The sequence below is a fragment of the Salvia miltiorrhiza genome, chromosome 3, assembly GCF_028751815.1.
Source record: "Salvia miltiorrhiza cultivar Shanhuang (shh) chromosome 3, IMPLAD_Smil_shh, whole genome shotgun sequence".
Taxonomy (NCBI): Eukaryota; Viridiplantae; Streptophyta; class Magnoliopsida; order Lamiales; family Lamiaceae; genus Salvia; species Salvia miltiorrhiza.
The window spans coordinates 5,189,299-5,212,327 of record NC_080389.1 but is presented as its reverse complement, the minus strand read 5'-3'; the positions used below and the strand labels follow the sequence as shown (position 1 = coordinate 5,212,327).

At 37.0% G+C, this 23,029-nt stretch overlaps 1 protein-coding gene across 1 annotated transcript; it reads right to left on the bottom strand.

Moving 5' to 3' along the window:
- Positions 1–9,340: 9,340 nt before the first annotated feature.
- Positions 9,341–17,508, bottom strand: LOC131017163 (probable disease resistance protein At1g58602). Its single transcript, XM_057945894.1, has 2 exons — positions 16,460–17,508; positions 9,341–11,596 (listed from the first exon to the last, which is right to left on the bottom strand). The coding sequence occupies exons 1-2, from the start codon at positions 17,262–17,264 to the stop codon at positions 9,840–9,842; spliced, it is 2,562 nt and encodes an 853-aa protein (XP_057801877.1). The 5' UTR covers positions 17,265–17,508; the 3' UTR covers positions 9,341–9,839.
- Between the last annotated feature and the right edge of the window lie 5,521 nt (positions 17,509–23,029).

Below are 23,029 nucleotides of genomic sequence, written 5' to 3'. Positions count from 1 at the left end.
ATTTGAAAAGAATTTGGGTTGAGTACTAATGTACTCAGTGGGCATAAGTTTACAAAATATTTTATGAAATAAATAGAAAAAATAAATAGAAAGAGCAGTTTATCCAATATCATAATCATAACTGAGAAGGTTTTAAAAAATAGAAATCCACTTCTAAGCATGACAAAATATTTTTCACGTTGAGGGCCCCATGTAACGTTCGATTGTTACTTGCTGCTTATGATCCCGGGCCTTTAACCACCGTCGCTTACCGCCGCTTAAGTGAACCCGGGACGTTACCCAGACAGAACACATCATTATTTGTGCTTTGGAACGTGTCCAGGAGCACCCTTATAACGCCTGTTTAGCTTTGTTAATTAGTGTACGATGGTGATCAACCCACCGAACTACTAACCTTGTGTACACAATCCTCATCTAATGTGTTAAGCCAAATGAGAATCTCGATCGATGCTTATGCGAGCATTAAGCAATTACAGAACGCACATAAAAACATTTATATTGGATAAACAAATATTTTCATGAAATATCAGAGCTTATATAACTCAAGATACATTTTACCAAAATATAGCCCACCCCGAGAGTGGAGATTGGACACTTGGCTCGTTTGAAGCTTCACTGCCCTTGGTTACTCGAACCTACAAGAAATCTATTCTTAAATAGGTCTCGAGGTTCCATTCTAATTTTTAAAGAATATGGATTTTCTAACAATTGATACACTTCGTCCGATTTTTAAGAAATTAATATTGATGACTTGTTGGAGATCAATAATAATAATAATAATAATAATAATAATAATAATAATAATAATAATAATAATAATAATAATAATGATACCCAAAATAATTAATAATGGATTTACAACTTATAAAACAATTAGTAATTTAATGAAATAAGGATTTAAATAAAAAATAAGATTAATCTAATGAATTAATAAGACTAGTTGAATCACTTTCGAAAATAATAGTAAAGCCCAAGTAATTTAAATCAAGATAGCCCCTTTCAAAAAAAAACAAAAAAAATAATTAGCCCAATAACTCAAGAAAATTTTTCGGTCCATCAGATTTTTAAAACCATCTACACAAATTAATAGAGGCCAATTCAATTAAAAAGAAAACCCTAAAACAATTAAAATATAAATCACTTTTAAAAACAAGAAAAGAGGAAACTCTCTCTCTTTCTTCCAAAACCCATCGGCTCTCACTCTCTCTCACTCCCAGACGCCGCCCACCTCCCTCTCTCACACATGCAGCCGCTCATCTCCCTCTTCCGACGAAGTTATCGCCTCGCCTCCCTTCGTCGCCTAGTCTCCCCTCCTTCCATCGCGTATGTCGGACGACAGGCAGGGACGAAGCCAGGAATTAAGTTCGGGGGGGGGGGGGGCTGAACCCCCGAGAATTTTTTTTTGTGCATTCTGTATATTTAAGGTATTTTTTTATTAAAATACAAGCATAATACTAATAATAGCGAACAATATTTTCATAGATTATATAGTTTCAATATATCACAAAACTTTTTTTGGACATTTTTAAGACATTTTTTATTAAAAGACAAGCATAATAATAATAATAACAAACAACATGTTCATAGATTATATATTTTCTATATATTACAAATTAGTTTCAATACATTATAATTTTTTTTAGCATTTCATGCATATTAGGCATTTTTTATTAAAAGACAAGGATAATAGTAATAATAACAAACAATATTTCATAGATTATATAGTTTTAAATAACAGAATTATCTTTAAATTAAGTATATATATGAGAGAATATAATAACCAAATACTCTTTTATGAAACAAAATTATTTTATAATATGTATAAACATATATCTATATATATTTTAAAATTAAAAAAAAAAAAACTCAAAATTTGGGAGGGGGCTCTAGCCCCCCCTAGCCCCCTGGCTCCGTCCCTGACGACAGGCGGCCATGGAGGACCGCCACCGCTGCTGCTCCGTCCTCGGCTGTGACAGGCGGCGCTTGGCCTTCATCCGCGGGCCCCGCCCGGTGGTGTCCCGCCCGGACTCTTCTCTCTCCCTCTTCACGTTTCCAGACAGCAGCAACAGCCAAAGAGGGCCGCTGCCCCTGCTGCTCCGGCGCCTGTGCCGCCTCGCGCCACCACCGTTGTCCAGTCCGTCTTGCCGTCGCCCAGCCACAGTCGCCGCCGCCTTGTGCCGCCGTCTCTCCCAGTCATGGCGGCGGACATGTAGCCCCAAGAAAGAAAAGAACACCCCCCCCTCTCTCTCTCCGACACTTATACTCAAAATCAAAGATAAGCAAGGGGAGTTTTGCAGATCTTAAATATGGTAATCGAGAGAAGCTAGGTTGAGAAAGAACAACATGATAGAAAATGTAGAGAGAATTGATAATGTCTCTAATATATTTCTTTAGATTACAATGCACCATTTTATAGTGTAAGGGTGAATCAAATGTCAAACTACAATCTCTTAAAATCAAATACAATCTCTTAAAATCAAAAGCTAAAGATTTTATCGTTGAATTATTATTCATGATCTTTGAATAATAATCTTTGACTTATGCAGATGGTTATTTTCAACACTCCCCCTGAAGTTGAGTAATGGCATTTCCGATACTTAACTTGTCCAGAACTTCTCTGAAGACTTTTGTGTTTACAGCCTTAGTCAATATGTCAGCCAACTGTTCATCCGATCGTATGAAAGGAAGTTCAATGATCCCACTATCGAGCTTCTCTTTGATGAAATGCCGATCGATCTCCACGTGTTTGGTTCTGTCGTGTTGTACGGGATTTTCAGATATACTAATCGCAGCTTTATTGTCACAGAAGAGCCGACTTCCCCTTCTTGGAGGAAAGCCAATCTCTGTGAGCAATCTCCGAAGCCACAGGATTTCAGTTATCCCACTTTTTACTCCTCTGAATTCTGCCTCTGCACTTGATAGGGCCACTACTTTCTGTTTTTTGCTTCTCCATGTGACCAAGTTTCCTCCAACGAAGGTAAAATATCCGGCGGTAGATTTCCTATCATTTGGGTTACTGGCCCAATCTGCGTCTGTAAACCCGTCAACTTCCAAATCTTCCTTTCTTTCAAGCAAAATCCCATAATCAGTGGTTCCTTTCAGATACCGGACAATTCTCAAAGCTGCCTCCATATGCTCCTTCTGGGGTTTGTGCATAAACTGACTTACTATTCCAACTGCATATGTGATGTCGGGCCGTGTATGGGAGAGATAGATGAGTTTCCCAACAAGGCGCTGGTATTTTCCTTGATCTGTTAAGTCAGCTCCCTCAACAATTGTTAATCCATGATTTATCACAATCGGTGTTTCTGCAGGTTTACACTCGAGTAGCCCAGTTTCTGCAAGTAAGTCAAGGACATACTTTCTTTGTCTCAGGAAGATTCCCTTTTTCGACCTTAAAATCTCAATTCCAAGGAAGTACTTCAGAGATCCAAGGTCTTTCATTTTAAATTCCAGGAACAAGTTTTTCTTCAGGTTTACTATCTCTTCAACATCGTCTCCTGTGATAATCATGTCATCAACATAAATGATTAAACATGTTACATTTCCTTCTCTTCGTTTCACGAATAATGTATGATCAGAGTTACTCTGTTTATAGCCATTTTTTGCCATAGCTAAACAGAATCTCCCGAACCATACTCTGGGCGATTGCTTCAATCCATAGAGTGTCTTCTTTAGCCTGCACACTTGACCTGCCTCGAACTCTTCGGAATAACCTGGAGGAACTTCCATATATATCTCTGCATTGTCATCCAATTCTCCATGTAGGAAGGCATTAGTTACATCCAACTGATGCAAAGGCCAATCCTTGCATGCTGCTACTGAGAGAAGTGTTCTTACTGTGTTCATCTTGGCCACTGGTGAGAATGTTTCTTCATAGTCTATCCCGTAGGTCTGAGTGTATCCTTTTGCAACCAACCTAGCTTTGTACCTCTCGATTGAACCATCTGCTCGCCTTTTGATTGAAAAAACCCATCTGCATCCCACTGGCCTCTTTCCTTCTGGCAGCACACATCTTTCCCATGTCCCATTCTTAATTAGTGCATCCATTTCCTTCTTCATGGCATCCCTCCAATGTTTATGTCTCCTTGCCTCTTCTACTGTCTGGGGTACATCCTCCTCTTCATAAAGAGCTGCTTCAAAGGCCCGTGCCATCTCTGTGAGTTGTCCTTGGGCAAGGTTGGCAATCGAGTACCTAGTCTTCCGTCCCTGCCAGTCTGGAGAGTATCGCTTTGGTGGTTTTCCCCTTGTACTTCGGGGAGGCAATGTGTACTGATCTGTGGCACCTGCCAACTCAGTACGTTCATCATCTTCATCCGTATCCCTTCCAGTTTCTGTGTCAGTGTCTTCATACCTCTGTTCCTCAATGTTAGTATTAACTTGAGAACTATTGAGATTACTTACCTCAGGATTTGAAGATGGGGTTGATAGTGGGATCGACTCGCTGGACATCTCGAACTGAACCTGTGTTGTAGATGTCTCGGCGGGTGTGCTAACCTTCTCTGTTGGACCAACGTCTGGCACAGAACTTGGCAATGACACTGAGCTAGTTTGAGACGGATGAGAAGGTAGGGAAGGAAGGGTTGTTTGGACAGTGGATGGCGTATGGAGCCAACTTAGGGAGTCGACAATCTCATTTTTCTCCCCCTGACTCCCATGTTGGCGGAAAAAATATTCTGTTTCAACGAAGTCACAGTTTAAGGTAGTGTATAGGTGATTAGCTACAGGATCATAACATCTATACCCCTTCTGATTTTTGCCATACCCCAGGAAAACACACTTAACAGCATTTGGTGAGAACTTTGTACGATTTTGTTTAGGGATATGAACATAAACGGTGCATCCAAAAATTCTGGGTTCCAGTGTGAGGGATGAGGGTATTTCAGAGTGAGTAGCTAGGAACTCAAGGGGTGGTTTAAAGTTTAGGATATGAGTTGGCAGTCGATTCAAGAGGTAAACAGAGGTAGCTACGGCTTCGGGCCAGTAAGATTTAGGGACTTGGGAGTCGATAATAAGGGCTCTAGTCATCTCTAAAATGATCCTATTTTTCCGTTCAGCTACCCCATTCTGTTCAGGTGTGTATGGACATGTTGTTTGGTGGACAAGACCTTTTTCAGTGAAGAAGTTTTGCATCTTGGAATTTACATACTCCCCCCCATTATCAGATCTAAGGATTTGAATATTTTTCTTGTATTGTGTTTGTACTAGATTATAGAAGTGGGTGAACTTTTCAAAAACTTCACTTTTGGATTTTAAGAAATATACCCACGTCATTCTAGAACAATCGTCAACAAATAACAAAAAATATCTAAACTCATTATCACTAGTAACCGGAGCTGGACCCCAAACATCAGAGTGAAGTAAAGAGAAAACTGACTTCACACGAGTATTATTAAGTTTAAAACTGTGACGATGGCTCTTAGCCAGAAAACATGTCTCACAGTTCAAAGGGTGTGAAGTAATAAGGTTTGGATAAATTAACCTTAAATATCCTATGGATGGGTGTCCTAACCGCCTATGCCAAAGCCAAGTCTGTTCCTCTGCCAGTCCTTGAGTTAGCATCACAGCACCCTGTTGAGCCATCCTATCCACATAGTAGAGTCCTCGATATTCAGTGCCACGCCCAACTATCTTCCCCGTCCTCGTATCCTGTAAAGTGCAGAAGCCAGACTGCATTAGTAAGTTACAGTGTAATTCTCTCGTTACTTGGCTAACAGACACCAATTTGTGGGATAAAGACGGGATATATAAGCAGTTTGGAAGACATAATTCAGAGGATAATTTAATAGTTCCAGCTCCTTCTACATATGCTAAATTTCCACTAGCAGTTTTAACATATTTTTTCTGGGTAGGAAAAATTTCCATAAAATCCGAGGCATCAAAGGACATAGTATCTGTGGCTCCACAATCAAAAATCCAATGGTAGTCTTTATATGGTGTTCCAGAATTAGAGGAGGATACTGCTAAGGTCTGAACAAAATAAGAGCTGTGAATGAGTGAGGGGTTTAAAAGGTATAACCCCTCATTACCTTCCCCTTCGTGAACCCTAGCCGCCAGGGCACCTCCTCTCTCCTCGTTAATGCGCGTCTGTGGCGGTGGTGGTCTGACGTTGCCTGCCGGAGTTCCGGCGTTGGCGGCTCGTGTATCACCGCCTGACCACGCCCCGCCAGTCGTTGCAGCAGACACGATTGACGTCGGTCTTGTGCCGCTGACCGCCACCGTCGCTTGTCCATTCGGACTCCACGGTTGATTCCGATTTTTGGACGCAGCTCTTGATTTCTTCATTTCGTCCCACCATTCGGGAAATCCGATGAGTAAGAAACATCCCTCCTTGGTATGTTTTTTACCTCCACAGTGTGTGCAAACGAGTTTGCTCTTGTCGATTTCCCCTTTCCTGTTGTTCCAGGTTTGATTTCCTTGCTGTGGTCGATTGGAGAGCGGTGGTGGTCGGCTGTGGTTGACCGCGACGAGTCCGGACCCGATTCCTACGGTCGGCGATTCAGAGGATTTGAGGATATCCTCGTTTGTGGCCTGTCTTCGTACCAGTCCGTAGGCTCTTCGAACAGTTGGTAATGGATCCTTGTCCATAATCTCCCTCTTGATATTAGCATATTTGTCATCCAATGCACTTAGAAATTGATAGAGGCGATGGCGCTCCTCCCTCTTCTGATATCCCTCTATGTCTGTCGGACTCGGATCTCTGGTATCAATCGAGATCCATAAGTCCTGCATTTTGATCCACAACCCTTCTAGTGTCATAGATTCTTGTTTGATTGTCATGGCTTGTCGGTGCAGATCATAGATTTGGAATGGATCAGATCCACTTCCATAAGTGATCGCCAATCCTTCCCATAGATCAGCGGCGGTTGCGTACTGTGATACCTCATTCACAAGTCCGGTTTACTATTCACCAATCCTTCCCATTGAACAGTAACTTTACTATTCACCTTCTCTCCCAACCCTTCACCTGCTCCTCTCTCTCTCTAGATTGCAGAAATTTTTTTTCTGCTTTGGTTTGGTGTGTAGTAAATTTGTAGGGTTCTTTTTGGTGGTTAACCTGCTCTGATACCATCTTAAATATGGTAATCGAGAGAAGCTAGGTTGAGAAAGAACAACATGATAGAAAATGTAGAGAGAATTGATAATGTCTCTAATATATTTCTTTAGATTACAATGCACCCTTTTATAGTGTAAGGGTGAATCAAATGTCAAACTACAATCTCTTAAAATCAAATACAATCTCTTAAAATCAAAAGCTAAAGATTTTATCGTTGAATTATTATTCATGATCTTTGAATAATAATCTTTGACTTATGCAGATGGTTATTTTCAACAGCAGATGGAAATAAAAATAAAATCTTGATGTTGTTCTGATTTTTGTTAAAAAGCAAGTCTTTGTGTGTGTGTATTCTCATGACTCGTTCATTGCAGATTTTTCTTCTATTCTATCGCCCCTTTTTTTTTTTTAAAGCAGAAAGGTTGATGTGTATAGGGTATAAGATTTGTTATGCTATTTGTACAAGTCAAGTGTCTAAGTCCAAGTCCTATTCTTGTGAAAAATGTGAAAATATAAGGAATATACATGCTTGAAATAAAAAGGTTGGGAATGAGTATGAACCTTGATCAGTGTTCTGAATATTGTTGTCTTGGTGTTTTTGTTGTTTTTGTTGTTTTTTTTTTTTTTTTTTCTGTAATGAAAGTGAATATGGTTGGTTCATACGAAAATGTCAAAAAGGAAAGCGACAAAATGAGAGTTGGTAGACTTGTAGAAACCAAAAGAATAAAGTATACTTGGATCGATGATTGCTGTTGGAACTTCTAAAGCAGCAATAATTTATTTATTGTAGGATTCTGTTAGTACAAAAGGGGTGAAAAGTGAGTAGCAGTAAAAGAGAAATGAGATGTAAATGTGATAAAGGAGTTACCTGCAGAAATTATTGGAGAAGCAATGAAAAAGGTTGTGGGTCAGGATTTGTATTTAAGGAAATGAATGTTTTACGTGGCTGAAGGAATAAGGATCTCCAGAATCTGAGGGGAATATAAATTTTTTACTGGAGATAAAATAATGATAAGATGAAATCCTCATATTCATACACGTATTTGCAAAGTCAGTTGAAGATAAATAATCCTTTTTCCAGAATTGGGCTGCTGAACAGGAACATGAATTTTGGGCTGATGGCCCAAATAAAAAAAAGATCATCTTCAAATAATTCTTTTGGGCTTCAAGACCCAACATAAAAGATAATAAGCTATGAAATGAAATATTTGTAGTAATAGGGTTAGGTTCAATGAAAAAGGCCTAAATGTAAGAAAGAAGAGAGAAATAATCTCATCCGTTGATTTTATCTAATCTAACGGACATGATTTATTCACGTCATGTTCAACGGATTTTTTCGTTGAACATTCGTGAACATATACAATATTTTTGGGGGTTCTGGGTTTCGACCCCCCATATGTTCAACGAAAAAATCCGTTGAACATGGCGTGAACAAATCATGTCTGTTAGATTAGATAAAATCAACGGATGAGATTACTTCTCTCTTCTTTATTACATTTAGGCCTTCTTTATTGAACCTTGGCCTGTAGTAATATATGCCATATAATACAATAACGGCTCGAGATTTTAATCGATCGAATCTAAATTATAAAACTCTTTGTTATACCATATTTTATAAGAACCAAACGTGTATCAATAATAAAGTAATTAAAAAGGTCTTCTATATTTCTTATGGGAATATTGAGATATCACAGTACTTCTCTAAAAATTTATGCTGCATCATCTGCTATGAAATGACGCTTCATGTGGGCAAAGTGTATCCAACCACTCCCTCGCCCCATCCTGTAGGGAGAATGGGAACGAGATAAGGTAGATATACTCAGCCTCGTTTCCAGTTGCTCTAATTGTGCCTCTAACCATCTCAAAATCTTGTATATACCTCTGAGGAACATCTCTGGGCATAACACTGAACTTGGGCAGAATATGTACGAAGGATTGTCGTAGCTCCTAATTTTCAGTAATTGTGGGCAAAGTTATGCTAGGGAACATCTTTTCCCTCAAAGTCTGTTTTTGGGGTGGATCCACATCCTCATTCTGGTCTCCATCCGCCATATTAGCTTGTCTGGGTCCAAATAAGGCGCGGGCTCTTCATCATCTGCCTTTGCCTCGACCCCTTAGATCTCACAATCTATGCCTTGTGTTTGTCTCGATCTCAGGATCAAACCACAAATCACCTTGTTCTCCTGCAACATTAGGTATGAACATACAAGGGCAAAATCAGTTTGAGGGTTTAGAGAACATTTTGAAAGTTCTAGGGTATTTTTGATAAAACGGGTAAACTTCAGGAGTTTTCATGATATTTACCCTATTGAAATACTAGATTTAAATTAACTTCATCAAGAAGAGGTGGTCTTGGTACAATCAGGTGTACAAATTCAGTCCCCCTCAACTAAATTTCTAGCTCCGTCATTGCGTACAACCGAATTACACCCACACCTAGACCTTGACTCTAACCCGAACCCGCATCCTGACTCGAACCACATAATTAACACTATTATGGGTGTGGGTCAACTCGATTGTATCTAAGTTTTTCCGCTTCAAGAAAAACATCTTTCAAAGACTCACTAATGTTCATTTTCCTCACACATTGTCAATTCTCATGGCCTGGACTCCTCAAACCACCACCAAAAACGGCAGCTGAATTTGGCAATGCGGCAACCTTCTTTTCCGCCTGAACCACCTTCGACAGAAAACGCCTATCCTAAAGCACAAATACTTGTAGCTGCCGAAGGAAATGCCAAAAGCCAAATGCAAATTTCAACATATTTTCAGACTCCCAGTTTCAAGGCTTGATATCCACATGCCATCTCCTAGATATTGAGCCCAAGCCGGCGTCCAGTATCTTTCTTGCAATGCCTTTGGTCGTCACCATCTTCAACTCCTTCAGATTATTAGCCCTCAACTTGATCTCCTCTGGGAGAGTCTCCAGATTCGGGCAGCTCTTGATTTCTAACATCTTCAGCTTCAGCAATGCACCTTCTCCAACTTGTAAATTCCTCAAATTCCACAACTCCCCAATGCACAAGCCTTCGAGCTCTGCAAACCTGAAACGTGACACCGTCATCTTCTCACCGGTGAAGGCATTCCCCAGCTTGAGGAAGACGAGCTTTGGTAGCTTCTCGAGCACTGGCATGGGGTCTTCGTCAAGACAGGTATTAACCAAGGTCAAGTAACGAATATTTGGAGGGAAATTAATGGCACTTGGTAACTCGGTGAGGAGACCATCCAGTTTGAGTCGAGTGAGACGCTTTAGAATACAGAGCTTGTTCAGTGAAAGCATGCCTCTGTAAGGAGACCCTCTTAAGAAGAGGCAATCAAGATTCTTCAGATGAGCCAATGTAGCGAATAGCTTTCTCACTGACGACGCTCTATCCAGTTCTTGTATGCCCAATTTGCGGAGACTATGCATCAAATTGAAGGCTGAGCCCAGAAATTCCCAATTATCAACAGATATGTAGGTCAAGGTCTGCAGATTCTTCAGTGCATCGACACACAAAGGCAGCAGACAGATTATATCAGACATGTAGAGGTGACGAAGGCTTCTCATTTCACGTATAATGTTTGGGACCTCCACCATGAAGTTTAGTGCTATATCAAGAACCTCAAGCTTCTCCAACAGGCCCAACGAGCGTGGAAGCTGTTTTATGAAATTGTTTCTCAATCCCAAATATTTTAAGCTAATCAGCTTTCCAATCATGTCGGGTAAGGATTTCAAACCAAAACCTTCGAAGTCAAGTATCTTAAGCAGTTTGAAACTCATCCAATAACGTGACGTAGCGTCGAAGCTGCCCCCTCCACGAAAGATGAGAGAAACAAGATGTTTATCATGATTGCTGTAGTAATCGAACTCGTCTCTGCTACAATACATAACGCAATGACGACTTTTGACAGTGACAGAGCTTCGATCGTCATTAATCTTCCCTCGGATCTCAAACCGTATCTCCTCCTTTGCTTTTGCGACGGCTAACCGGTGAAGATTGTAATTGATGTAGCAGTGTTTCACTCGGTTGTCTTTGTCACTCCTCTCTTTTGCTTCCAACATGGACTGATTAATCAATTCGTCTATATATTTCGTTGCAATCTCCTCATCGGTTTCGTTTCTCTCTTCTCCTCGCGCAGTCCAAACTTGTACCATTTTTTCGACCCTCATAGTTTTAGCTTCCATGAAAGAGCCCAGATACAAGAAACACGACCCTATTGTTGGAGACTGCAATTTGTGGTAGCTCAACTCCAACACTGCTGATGTTGAACTTAAATCCATCGATGCCAGAAAAATCTCCCATTCGCTCTCCGACTGTTCCTTTTCCGACAACATGTCTCCGGCTTCAATTATTGCCAACGGCAAACCATCACACTTGGCAACGATCTTTCTCCCAATCTCCTTTAAGTGGGTCGGGCATTTAGTGTACTCTCCGAATACAGTCTTCAAGAACAATCGCCAACTCTCATTAGGATCAAGAATTTTCCTCTCATGAATGTAGTGGGCATGCGCTATTATATTCCGAATGCGACTGGTCAGTAGCAATCTACTTGCTTTCTCTGCTTACACAAGAAGGAGGAACCGATTCAATTATGTATCTAAGCAATTGTATTAATTCTTAGGTTTTGGTGTAATTGAAAATAGTCCAAAAATAGCATGAAAAATGATGTTATGAAACTCTATATTTTTTTCTTTTTTTCGATTACTTCTGATGACCAAAATCCAACATTAAGGGCATCATTAGAGAGCTATCATCATGAGATTAATAACGGTACCTTCAAATTGCTCATCAGGCTTTAGACAATTAAGCTATTGGACAACAAACTTTTTCACTCATGCAAAATTTTAAAAAAAATAAAAATTTATGTATTTTTTGACAAAATATTTTTTTTTCGTTGAAAACAAAAAATTGGTATAATTCGCGTAATTATAGACAATTAACCCTAATTTTTATTAATGAGTAGTTGAAAAATATATATAAAGTGGGGAAATTGACCTATTAAAATTAAATAGAGAAAAATACCCATCAAAATATTAATGTGTTAAATGGTTGTATTTTCTGAAAATATTAAGTGTGAGAGGTTTAATTTACAATATATAGAATAGTTTTTTCCAAAGAAAAATTTACCATTTTTGTGGACAAACGAAAGTAATAATAAGATTATAATTTTTCTAGACGAGAAAAGTATTATTTTACTAAGTTTTAAGCATATAAATTTATATAATATTTTGAGTGGATTTTCAAAATAGCCACTTTTATATAGTAAAAATAAATTTTGCCCACTAATATAAAAACTTAAAAAAATACCCACATTTACCATTTTACCCTTACATATAAAATTTTACAAATACCCACTGTTCACTGGTTGTGAATTCAACTCGAATTCACAACTAAATTCAAGTATTGGTTGTGAATAACAAGTGTTGGTTGTGAATTCGCGTGAATTCACAACCAACATTATTTCGAGTTGTGAATTCACAACCGATAAAATTCGAATTCACAACCAACATTATTTCAAATTGTGAATTCACAACCAATTAAACTTGAATTCACAACCAACACTATTTCAATTGTGAATTCACAACCAACGCTGATAATTCAGTTGTGAATTCATAAACCTGGTTGTGAATTCAAGAACATTTGTATAAAATTGCGCGATTTTCATCAATTTCTTCGTTACTTTTATGTTTTTTCGATTACATTCAATTGAATTAGGAAGAAATTTATCCAATCTGCAGAAATTCATTCCAATCATTCTCATCGGCAATCATTCTCATCGGCTTCATCAAAATTCAAACTTGATCCCTAAATTCAAATGAAAAATTATCACAAAATTAAAGCTTCAAAGACCAGATGAATCAGACGGCGGCGACTTCTCCTGCTTTAGCCCGCACTCCAAACCCTGCGACGCCCTCTGCCGCGCGCTCGCCGTCGTCGTGGCCTCCGTCATATACCGCCCGGCGTCGGGGCACAGATACCCCTGCCAATATGACGACGAATTCGACGCCTTGAAGTTCAGATCCGCCGCCCAGCGCAGATCTGCGGCGGTGCTTCCTAGTACGAAAGAGGAGTGAGAGAAAAGAGAAAGAGAGAGGAGAGAGAGAAATCGGCGCCGGCTGAGATCCGACGGCGGATGCGCCGCTGCCGGGGTTGGTAGCTCTGCTTCTGGCCTCGTCGTGGGTGACGGAGTTGGCGGTGGCCGTGGGAGCATACGGCGGCGCCGCTTGGAAAAGAGAAATCCAGATAAAGAGAAGAAGAGAGAGAGAAGGAGGAGAGAGCGTGCAGAGAGAGAGAAGAGAGAGAAAAAAAAATGAGAGAATGAGAGGAGGCTAGGGTTTGCCATTTATATAGAAGGGTAATTTAGTCATTTAACACAAAAAGTGGGTATTTTTTTATATTTTTATTTGAGTGGGTAAAATTTATTTTTACTATATAAAAGTGGCAACTCTTATATATTAACACTAATATTTTGTGTGTAGAAGAGCTCAAATTTGATTCAACCTTGTAAATTATTTTAAAATATACATCAGATTATATTTCTATATACTATAATCAATAAAACATACTCCCTCCGTCCACCAATCAATTACCCATTTGATGGTCGGCACGGAAACTAAGAAAACTGAAAAAGTTGGTGTAAAAGTGGTGTAAAAGACTAAAAGGGAAGTGTTAATATATTTTGATTACTTTTACTAATCTTTCATTAGCTATTTGACATTATTTTAATGCCTTGACTTATTAAAGTGTTCTTTTTTTTATACTCTATTTCTTTCTTTCTTTTTTTACTCTTTAATTAAATAAACTGAAAACTGAAAAATAAATAAATTGAAAATTCAAAAACAAATAAATAAATAAACTGAAAATTCAGAAAATAAATAAACTGGAAATAAATAAATAAATAAACTGAAAATTCAAAAATAAATAAATAAATAAATAAATTAAAAACTGGAAAATACTCCCTCCGTCCACGAAAGAACTTCCTATTTTTCTATTTCGGGACGTCCACGAAAGAACTTCCTACTTTTTCCTATTTTGGGATAATACCCCACCACTTAAAAAATACTCTCCTTTTAAGACAATTCCCACCACTCAAATAACATTAATTAAAACAACACAATAAATTATTAATACTTTTTCACAATTCCCAATACACTTTACAACTTTTTCTCCACTCTCAATACACTATACAACATTTTATTAAAACCCGTGTCACTCCCTCCTAGGAAGTTCTTTCATGGACGGAGGGAGTAATTTTTTCTAGAAAAAAAAAATTTTAAGTTCTAAAATAAATAAATAAACTGAAAATTCAGAAAATAAATAAACTGGAAATAAATAAATAAATAAACTGAAAATTCGAAAATAAATAAATAAATAAATTAAAAACTGGAAAATAATTTTTTTAGAAAATAAATAAACTTAAAGTTCGAAAATAAATAAATAAATGAAAATTCATAAAACAAATAAACTGGAAATAAATAAATAAATAAACTGAAAATTCGAAAATAAATAAATAAATAAACTGAAAATTCAGAAAATAAATAAATTAATTAAAATCTGGAATTTTTTTTTTTAGAAAATAAATAAACTAGAATTAAATAAATTAATTAAAATCTGGAAAGAAAAAATTTTACAAAATAAATAAACTTAAAGTTCGAAAATAAATAAATAAACTGAAAATTCAGAAAATAAATAAACTGGAAATAAATAAATAAATAAATAAACTGAAAATTCGGAAATAAATAAATAAAAAAACTGAAAATTCAGAAAATAAATAAATTGGAAATAAATAAATAAAAAAACTGAAAATTTGAAAATAAATAAATTAATTAAAATCTGGAAATTTATTTTTTTACAAAATAAATAAATAAACTTAAAGTTCGAAAATAAATAAATAAACTGAAAATTCAGAAAATAAATAAACTGGAAATAAATAAATATCCAAAAAAACTGAAAATTCGAAAATAAATAAATAAATAAACTGAAAATTCAGAAAAAAAATAAATGGGAAATAAATAAATGAATAAATAAACTGGAATTAAAATTTTCAGAAAATAAATAAATAAATAAACTGAAAAATAAATACACTGGAAATAAATAAATAAACTGAAAATTTGAAAATAAATAAACTGAAAATTCAGAAAATAAATAAACTGGAAATAAATAAATGAATAAATAAATTGGAATTAAAATTTTCAGAAAATCAATAAATAAACTGAAAATTGAAAAATAAATAAACTGGAAATAAATAAATAAACTGAAAATTCAAAAATAAATAAACTGAAAATTCTGAAAATAAATAAACTGGAATTAAAATTTTCAGAAAATAAATAAATAAATAAACTGAAAATTGAAAAATAAATAAACTGGAATTAAATAAATAAACTGAAAATTCAGAAAATAAATAAACTGAAAATTCGAAAATAAATAAACTGGAATTAAAATTTTCAGAAAATAAATAAATAAATAAACTGAAAACTGGAAAATAATTTTTTTAGAAAATAAATAAACTGAAAATTTGAAATTAAATAAATAAATAAACTTAAAATTCCGAAAATAAATAAATTGGACATAAAATTTTTAGAAAATAAATAAACTTGAAATTTATAATATCCTACGCCATTTAATTAACATCAAAATTGGATTAAGTAGACAAGTAATGATAGAGTGTGGTGGGTCTAATTGGTAGAGTGTAGTAATTTAAAAAGTAAGGGAGTGTATATGTGTCGAAAAAGCAGAGTAGGTAGTTAATTGGTGGACAAAATTTTAGAGGCAAATGGGTAGTTGATTGGTGGACGGAGGGAGTACTTGATACTCCCTCCGTCCCTGAAATAAGTTCATCTTTTTTCTTTCTTGGGACGACCCCCCAAATAAGTTCATCTTTCTTTCTTTTCATTTTTGGACAACTACCCCACCACTAATAATACTTTATTTATTTTTACTTTTCACTTTTTCACCACTCTTAATACTAATTATAACATCTTTTCACCTTTTCATCACTCCCAATACTAATTATAACATATTTTTCTCCACTATCAATACATTTTACCACTTTTCCTTAAAACCCGTGTCGTGCCCAAAGAGAAACTTATTTTGGGGACGGAGGGAGTATATATTAGTTTTGGTTGATAGAAACACTATGAATTTGAACTTGCAAACCCCTATTTTCTAGCAAAAGAAATTATTTGGATTCAAGATATTTTTGTTGGAGTTTAGATATATTTTTTGAAAGAGAAATAACATCTTTCAAATCAAATTTCGGAATAAAGGAAAAAATAGACGGTATAACACACACAAAAAAAAGGATTTTTAACTGAAAAAGGATAAAAATCATTCAAAAAAAAAAAATTGGTATATTTACACACAAATTGCTTATTTATTTATTTAGGAACGCAGTTGATGATAAGCAAACACATGAACATACCGTTATCAGGAAAAGCGGTCAACACAAACTCCAAGTCTCCGTCTCTCCAAACGTGGTCCAGAACTATGAAATATCGTCTGCTCCGCAGGTGTAGAAAGACCATATCACGGAGGCGTCTACGGTCGTCCGCTTCCACCATCTTCGTCTCCGGCTGCTCGTATTCGATCCCCAGCTGTAGAATTAGTTCCTTAAGCACCTCTTCTGCACTCAACGATTCACTCGACACACATATCCAAGCGCGGAGCTCGAACTCGGAGGCCACGCGTTCATGATTGTATACTATCTGAGCAAGAGTCGTCTTCCCCACACCCCCCATGCCCACGATGCACGAGGCGGCAAGCCATCGCGCCGCCGCGGCCTCGTCGAAGAAGATCGCTTCTTGAAGCAGCGACTCCACATCCTCCTTCATGCCCACCACCTGGGATTCTAGAATGTTCCGACGGGGGGGTGGTTGAAGGCCTGATGATCTCATGGCGGCCTCCGCCGGAGCCGAAGATCTAGAAAAATCATTCTTCAGATCTCGGAGGCTGCTCCGGATGCCGTCGATCGTCGTGAGGAATTCGATCCGAGATCTGCGAGGACGGATTCTCTTATCCTCGCGGCTGGAGATGAAGGTGTCAATGGCGAGGTCCGCCTCGTGAGCCAGCTCCTTGGTGCTGCTGTCGTCTGTGAGGAGAGGCAGCATCCCTCTCAGATCATCTATCAGACCTCTCACTTGCTCCCCACCGCCGACGATGGAAGCGCCCTCCTTGACCAGCAGAGTCTCCAGCTTTTCCACCGCCGATAATATCATTGCCTCCGCCATATTTCTCCGACTAATTAATTAATGGAGCGATCGGATCTTGCCTATCTCAACTTTGTTGACTACATCCACTTTAGTTTCTATATTTCACTGCGACTATTTATGTCAAAAAAACAAATATGTAAATATATTTTACTCTCATCGTCTCATTCTAATAGACTCGTTTTCCATGCCCAAACAAAATGAGGCTCTTAGAGTGAAACGAATGGAGTATTAGACTATTAGTTATTCACCCCCGAATAACAAATTAGACTTGGTTCAATCCATCATATTGTTTATCTTTAATTTAATATTGTATGCAAGTTGTATCCAACCTTGGTACACTCTAGGGCCTCATTTGCTGATAAGTGTGGGATAAATATTTATAACTAGGGATATCAATCGGGTCAATCCACCAAATTTTGGGTTAGCCCTATTAGGTTGCGGATTATTCGGGTGCAGGCTAATCGGGTTGAAATTTTTTTCGAATTAGAAATTTCCAACCCTAACCCTAAATGTTCGGGTTTCAAACTAGTCCATCGGGCTAGTCAGGCTCAAAAAATTATTTAAAAGAATTAATTAATATATTTCTTTTAACAATATTATATTTGTAATAAATAAATAGACGCATATATAGGTAACATTTCAACATCGACTTACATAATAACTAATATGCAAGTCTTGGAGATATAAAGATGCAATATTTTATTAAATAATATTTTTTTTTAACTTTTACATCTAAATATTTTATGTTATGTATTGGATTAAAAATACGGAGAAGTGAAATGATGAATATAACTTTCTAATATTGAATCAAAACATATTCACACACTTTTGGAAAAATTATCTTATTATACTAATTTTCATAAGCAAAGTAATGAAGTTGAAAATCAAATAACGAGAATTTTTTATATAATCAAGTGAGCACAATATTTTTAGGTCAACCCTATAGGATTTCGAGTTAGCTTCGGGCTGACCGTATCGGGTGCCGGGCTAATCGGGTGTCACAGCCCGCAATCCCTAAGGATGGTTTAACCGGAGTTATGACTCGGGAAGGGGATTAAGAAGCGGGGAAAGAAAGGGGCATTTACTTAACAATCAAACATTTTACGAAAAGAGACATTTATTATATAACACTAGGATCATAACTGATCACTTGGGCAAAATCAAGACATTCGTTCAGGAAGGCCCGTCAAAGTGGATTAACCAACAAAAGAGTATCATACTTAAAATAAAAACCTTAACATAATCAGAGTATCTTGCAGCGGAAATACGTGTGAGTTATACATATGAAAATGTATACTCAAGGTTACATTATTGTTCTATGTCAAAAGGTACATCCGCTCAACTCCACTCCATTCCATCACCCGCTCAACCTGCACATTAGGGAAAACAACATGCAGGGCTGAGTAAAAATACTCAGTGAACATATGTCGGAAACATAACATTTTATATCATTTATTGTACTGCCAACAGTAACACACAGGGTTTTACTTGAAGGACCTGTGCTTACTAAACATTTTCTTTCATTTCATAAAGTTGGATGCGCATCCCATTTTCAGTCTATATGATCCATATCTGTTCCTTTTACGCGCCGGGAAGGAGGCCTCCTTCCACGGACGCTAAGACCGGTCGCAAGCGACACACAGTCTCCATGAGTGTACACGTTAACCCTTACTAGCAAACCTTCGTCTAGCGTAGGGTCCGAATTCGATTTCCTTTATAGTTGGCGAACCAACACAGATAGGATACATACATAAAACATAAACATTTTTGGCAGACAATCATTTCATAAACATTTCCTTTCCTTTCATAAGAACCATTCATCATTTGAAATATCACAGTTATATCATGTCATTCATTTCATTTCGTATAAGAGGCCTGTATCCAGGGGATCTCTATATATGTGTTTTAAGAAAGCCCACCTTATTCGTTCCCACAACGGGCGTAGAGTTACTTCCCTTTTTAGCTATCACTTCCCGCCTGGACCTTTATTGACGAAGAATCGATAAGTTCGAGAAGAAGTCGTGAAAGAAAAGAAAATAGGTCTCTGAACTAAACTATCTCCTTTAATGATTTTAGGGTTCTAGCATCCATATTAATCTTGTCTCGTTCAAAACCTTAAACTCAAAACATCTATCACATAACTAACATTTAGGTTCGAAACCGTTTATTTGAACATCATCATGCGCATCAATCATAACTCGTTCTACTCACGCCATCAAGTTAAATATTCCATCATTTAATAACAAATCATATAATATTACATAAACAAATTATGTCATCATAGATCATGCTTTCTCATACTTAAAACAATTTAATCTTTTTCAAATAGACCATATTAATAAGCATTTTGAAAAGAATTCATTAAATAAGAGTTTAACTCAAAAATATTTTATTTTAAAGACCGCTTATAAATAATTGAAATAAAGGAACTCTATTTATTTAACTAATTTAAAGGTTAATATATAATTAAATTAATCAAGCTCAATTTAAATTAATAATTAAGAGCTCAAATAATTTAAATGGATATAAGCCCAAATTAATTAGATAAATTAAGTCCATCATATTTTTCTTTGAGTAAGGCCCAAACAATTAAATTAAAGGGTCCATCAGATTTTATTTGTAAAAGGCCCAATAGATAAGAAAAGGTCCAATAATTCAATTAAAGAAGCCCAAAGCCCATACTTCCTCTTCAACCTAATTAACACACACTAGAACACACTCAAACACACACATTCGGCCTCACCCTCTCATCTCTCTCTCTCGGACTCCCTCTGTCCGCCTGGCGTTCAACGCGGCCGCCACCGCCGGCGAGCGGCGCGGCTGCTGCCTCTCGCTCCTCCCCTGAACTCTCGTCCTCTCTCACCCTCTCGCCTCTATCTATCTATCTGCCGTAAACAGGACGCACGCCGCTGTCAAAGCGGTGCGCCGCCACCGGTGCCTCCGTCGTCCTCGCGGCAGATCCGCTACCGCGTCAAGACCACGGCCACCGCCTTTCCTCCCCTCCCTCTATATCTCTCTCTCTCCCGTCTCAATTCTTTCCCTGGAAACAGACGCACGGACACAGCCCCTGCTGTGTCGCCGCCTCCTCTCCTTCGCCGGTGGCTCACGGCCAGGAGCCGTCGATCGCCGACAGCCAGGTAAACCCTATCTCCCTATTCTCATTTTCTTTTTCTTTTCCTCATCTTTTTCCCTTTTCTAAATTAAAATCTGAAATACTCATCTCCTTTCCCCTCTTTGGCAGATCGGAAGCCACCGCGGCTCCGTCGCCGTCCGTTGACCGCCGGCAGCCACCGCGGCTGCCGTCCCCTGACCTCGACTCACACACACAGCAGGGGTTCAAGCCTCAAATCAGTTCACACATAGCATAGGGTTTTTCTTAGCACATATCATTCTCAAACTGTAATTGCTTAATCAAATCTGAATTTCTTTTCTTGCAAATTAAACACTCAATTAAAAGTTTCAGTTCATATGTGCATATGTAAACATGTTGTGAAAACAGCCGTGTATGAATTGGTAGTTCCCTTGGTGGTTCTCTGAAAATTGAAATCAAGAAGGCGATGATACCTTGAATAGGTGTGGTGGAAGATATTTATTTCTGCAGATTTTGTTTATCACTAAGATTAGAAACGTCAGTTGTGAAAAAAAATTGAAAGAGATGAATATCCTCATTCTATTACCTTAACTTGCTGTGTGAAATTGAGACTGCAGAATTTAGAAATGGTGAAGTGGTGAGGTTTGAGTGAAAAATGGTGTAGATTATAAAAGAAAAATGGGTTGGTGAGGATCGTGGAAATTCTTCAGCTTTAGTATGAACATGGATTTTTTTTTCCAGCCTACTATGTATGACTGTGGACTTTTTGTCTTGCATAATTATGAAGTCTGAAACTCATATAAATACGTTAATACATATAAGCCAAATTTCTCATTTGAAGTATAAAATCTAATTGAGCTTGCCATTTAAATAAATTAAATAATCGCATATGCTCACTTTAACAATCAATTAAAAGATCTATAATTAACACTTCAATGTTAAATCCTCAGTAATAGATTAATGGACTCAAAATATAATTTGAGTGCATCATCCATTGAAAATAAATCATCACGTATATAAATCATCAAATTCATATAAGTCCATATTTTATTAATGGATGCCGAACCCTAATTGTCATAATAAATCCTTAATCTGTCATTAGAAGATTTTAAATCCTCAATTAAAAGTCGGGTCATTACATCGGGTCAGCTCATGAGTTTCAGGCTGGATTGACATTCTTATCTATAACACCTTAATATGTTGTTTGTTTTAAAACTTAAAATCCTTTATAAATTAATGATCTGTTATCTATTATCCATATCTTTTAGATTATGTATCATATCCGAGAGATGTGATAGCGTAAAATCGTTTTTATATTTCTTATCAATCAATATCTAATAAATTAATAAATATAATAGTGGCAAAACTTTTTTTTTCTTTACGTAAAGCTTAATATTTTTTTACACGTATACTCCATGGGTGCACACTAATTCTATATTTAATCCCAAATTATGGTCATGACTCATCATAAATTGAATTCACACACCTCTTTCCACGCTACAGTCGCTACTTAAAAACATGAAATGAGATTCAGTGTATCACACTTTATGTCCCACTTTCAATTTTGTTTAATTTTTTATGTATATTTTTTTCAATTAAAACTTTATATGCTTTAGTTTAATTTTATGATTATTAACTAGGGTTTATCCCATCAATTTAGGGTATATAATTATTTTTTTATCATTTAATTTCACTTTTATTAGCTAATAATAGGTTGATAAATTTGAAATAGTTTAGCGCCCCAAATTACCAACAAAGTAAAACTGTGTAAAGAAAAGAGTAATGTTGGATGCAATGTTATCAACAGAATGTTAATAACATTATAACCAACATGCAGCGGAAAGTAATAACACACAGGAATACTTTTTTCACGGATTATAAATAACCCGTGAGTGCCTCAAGGCTAAATTCACTATGTTGAATCAACAATACAAAGTACAGATTTTGATCTTCTTGGAGATCTATCTCTACAGAATATCTGCCTAAGATAAACCAACATATCTACTTTCAGTACTACAATGTTGATACAACACAGAACCCAAAACAGCCGAATAACAAAAGTTAATCGGACAAAGCAAACAACCTGCTACGCTCCAATGGCCTTGCACTTCAACTCTTGCCCTCGACGTCCCGTCGATACAAAGATAGACTTTACAGATTGGTTGCCTAAGTCTACTTCGTCAAAGCAATCCTTGAAGAACCCGGTGACACGTTTGCAGCAGGAAAATGACGAATTGGCTGTGAGTGAATGTTAAGTTGCAGATAATGCACTTCCAAAACGTGAGGATGATTGAAGCTTCTTGCTGCATTTATAGGCCTTCATATCGTGGTTGGTTTCATCCATTTCCCACTTCCAGAACCTTCCTATAACTGCTGCAATCCGTCTTCAATAACTACTAGTCGACCAGCCTTGGGATGTTGGCTACGAGATCATGGTTCCTGAAAAATAGCAACAACCTTCCCACTACTTTGAACCATGCAAAACCGCCTATCCACTTATTAGAAACGTGGTCAACAAACATAAGACTATAATTTCACAACCAAAGAATAAGAAAACGTGAAAGGAAGGTAAAGATTAAATATATACATTTACCAATGGAGAGTCAAAGTATGGAGTCAAGGCAGACTTCGGAATGTTGGTTGAAACCCAGAAATGTTGACACCATGGATGTTATCAACATTCCACCTAACA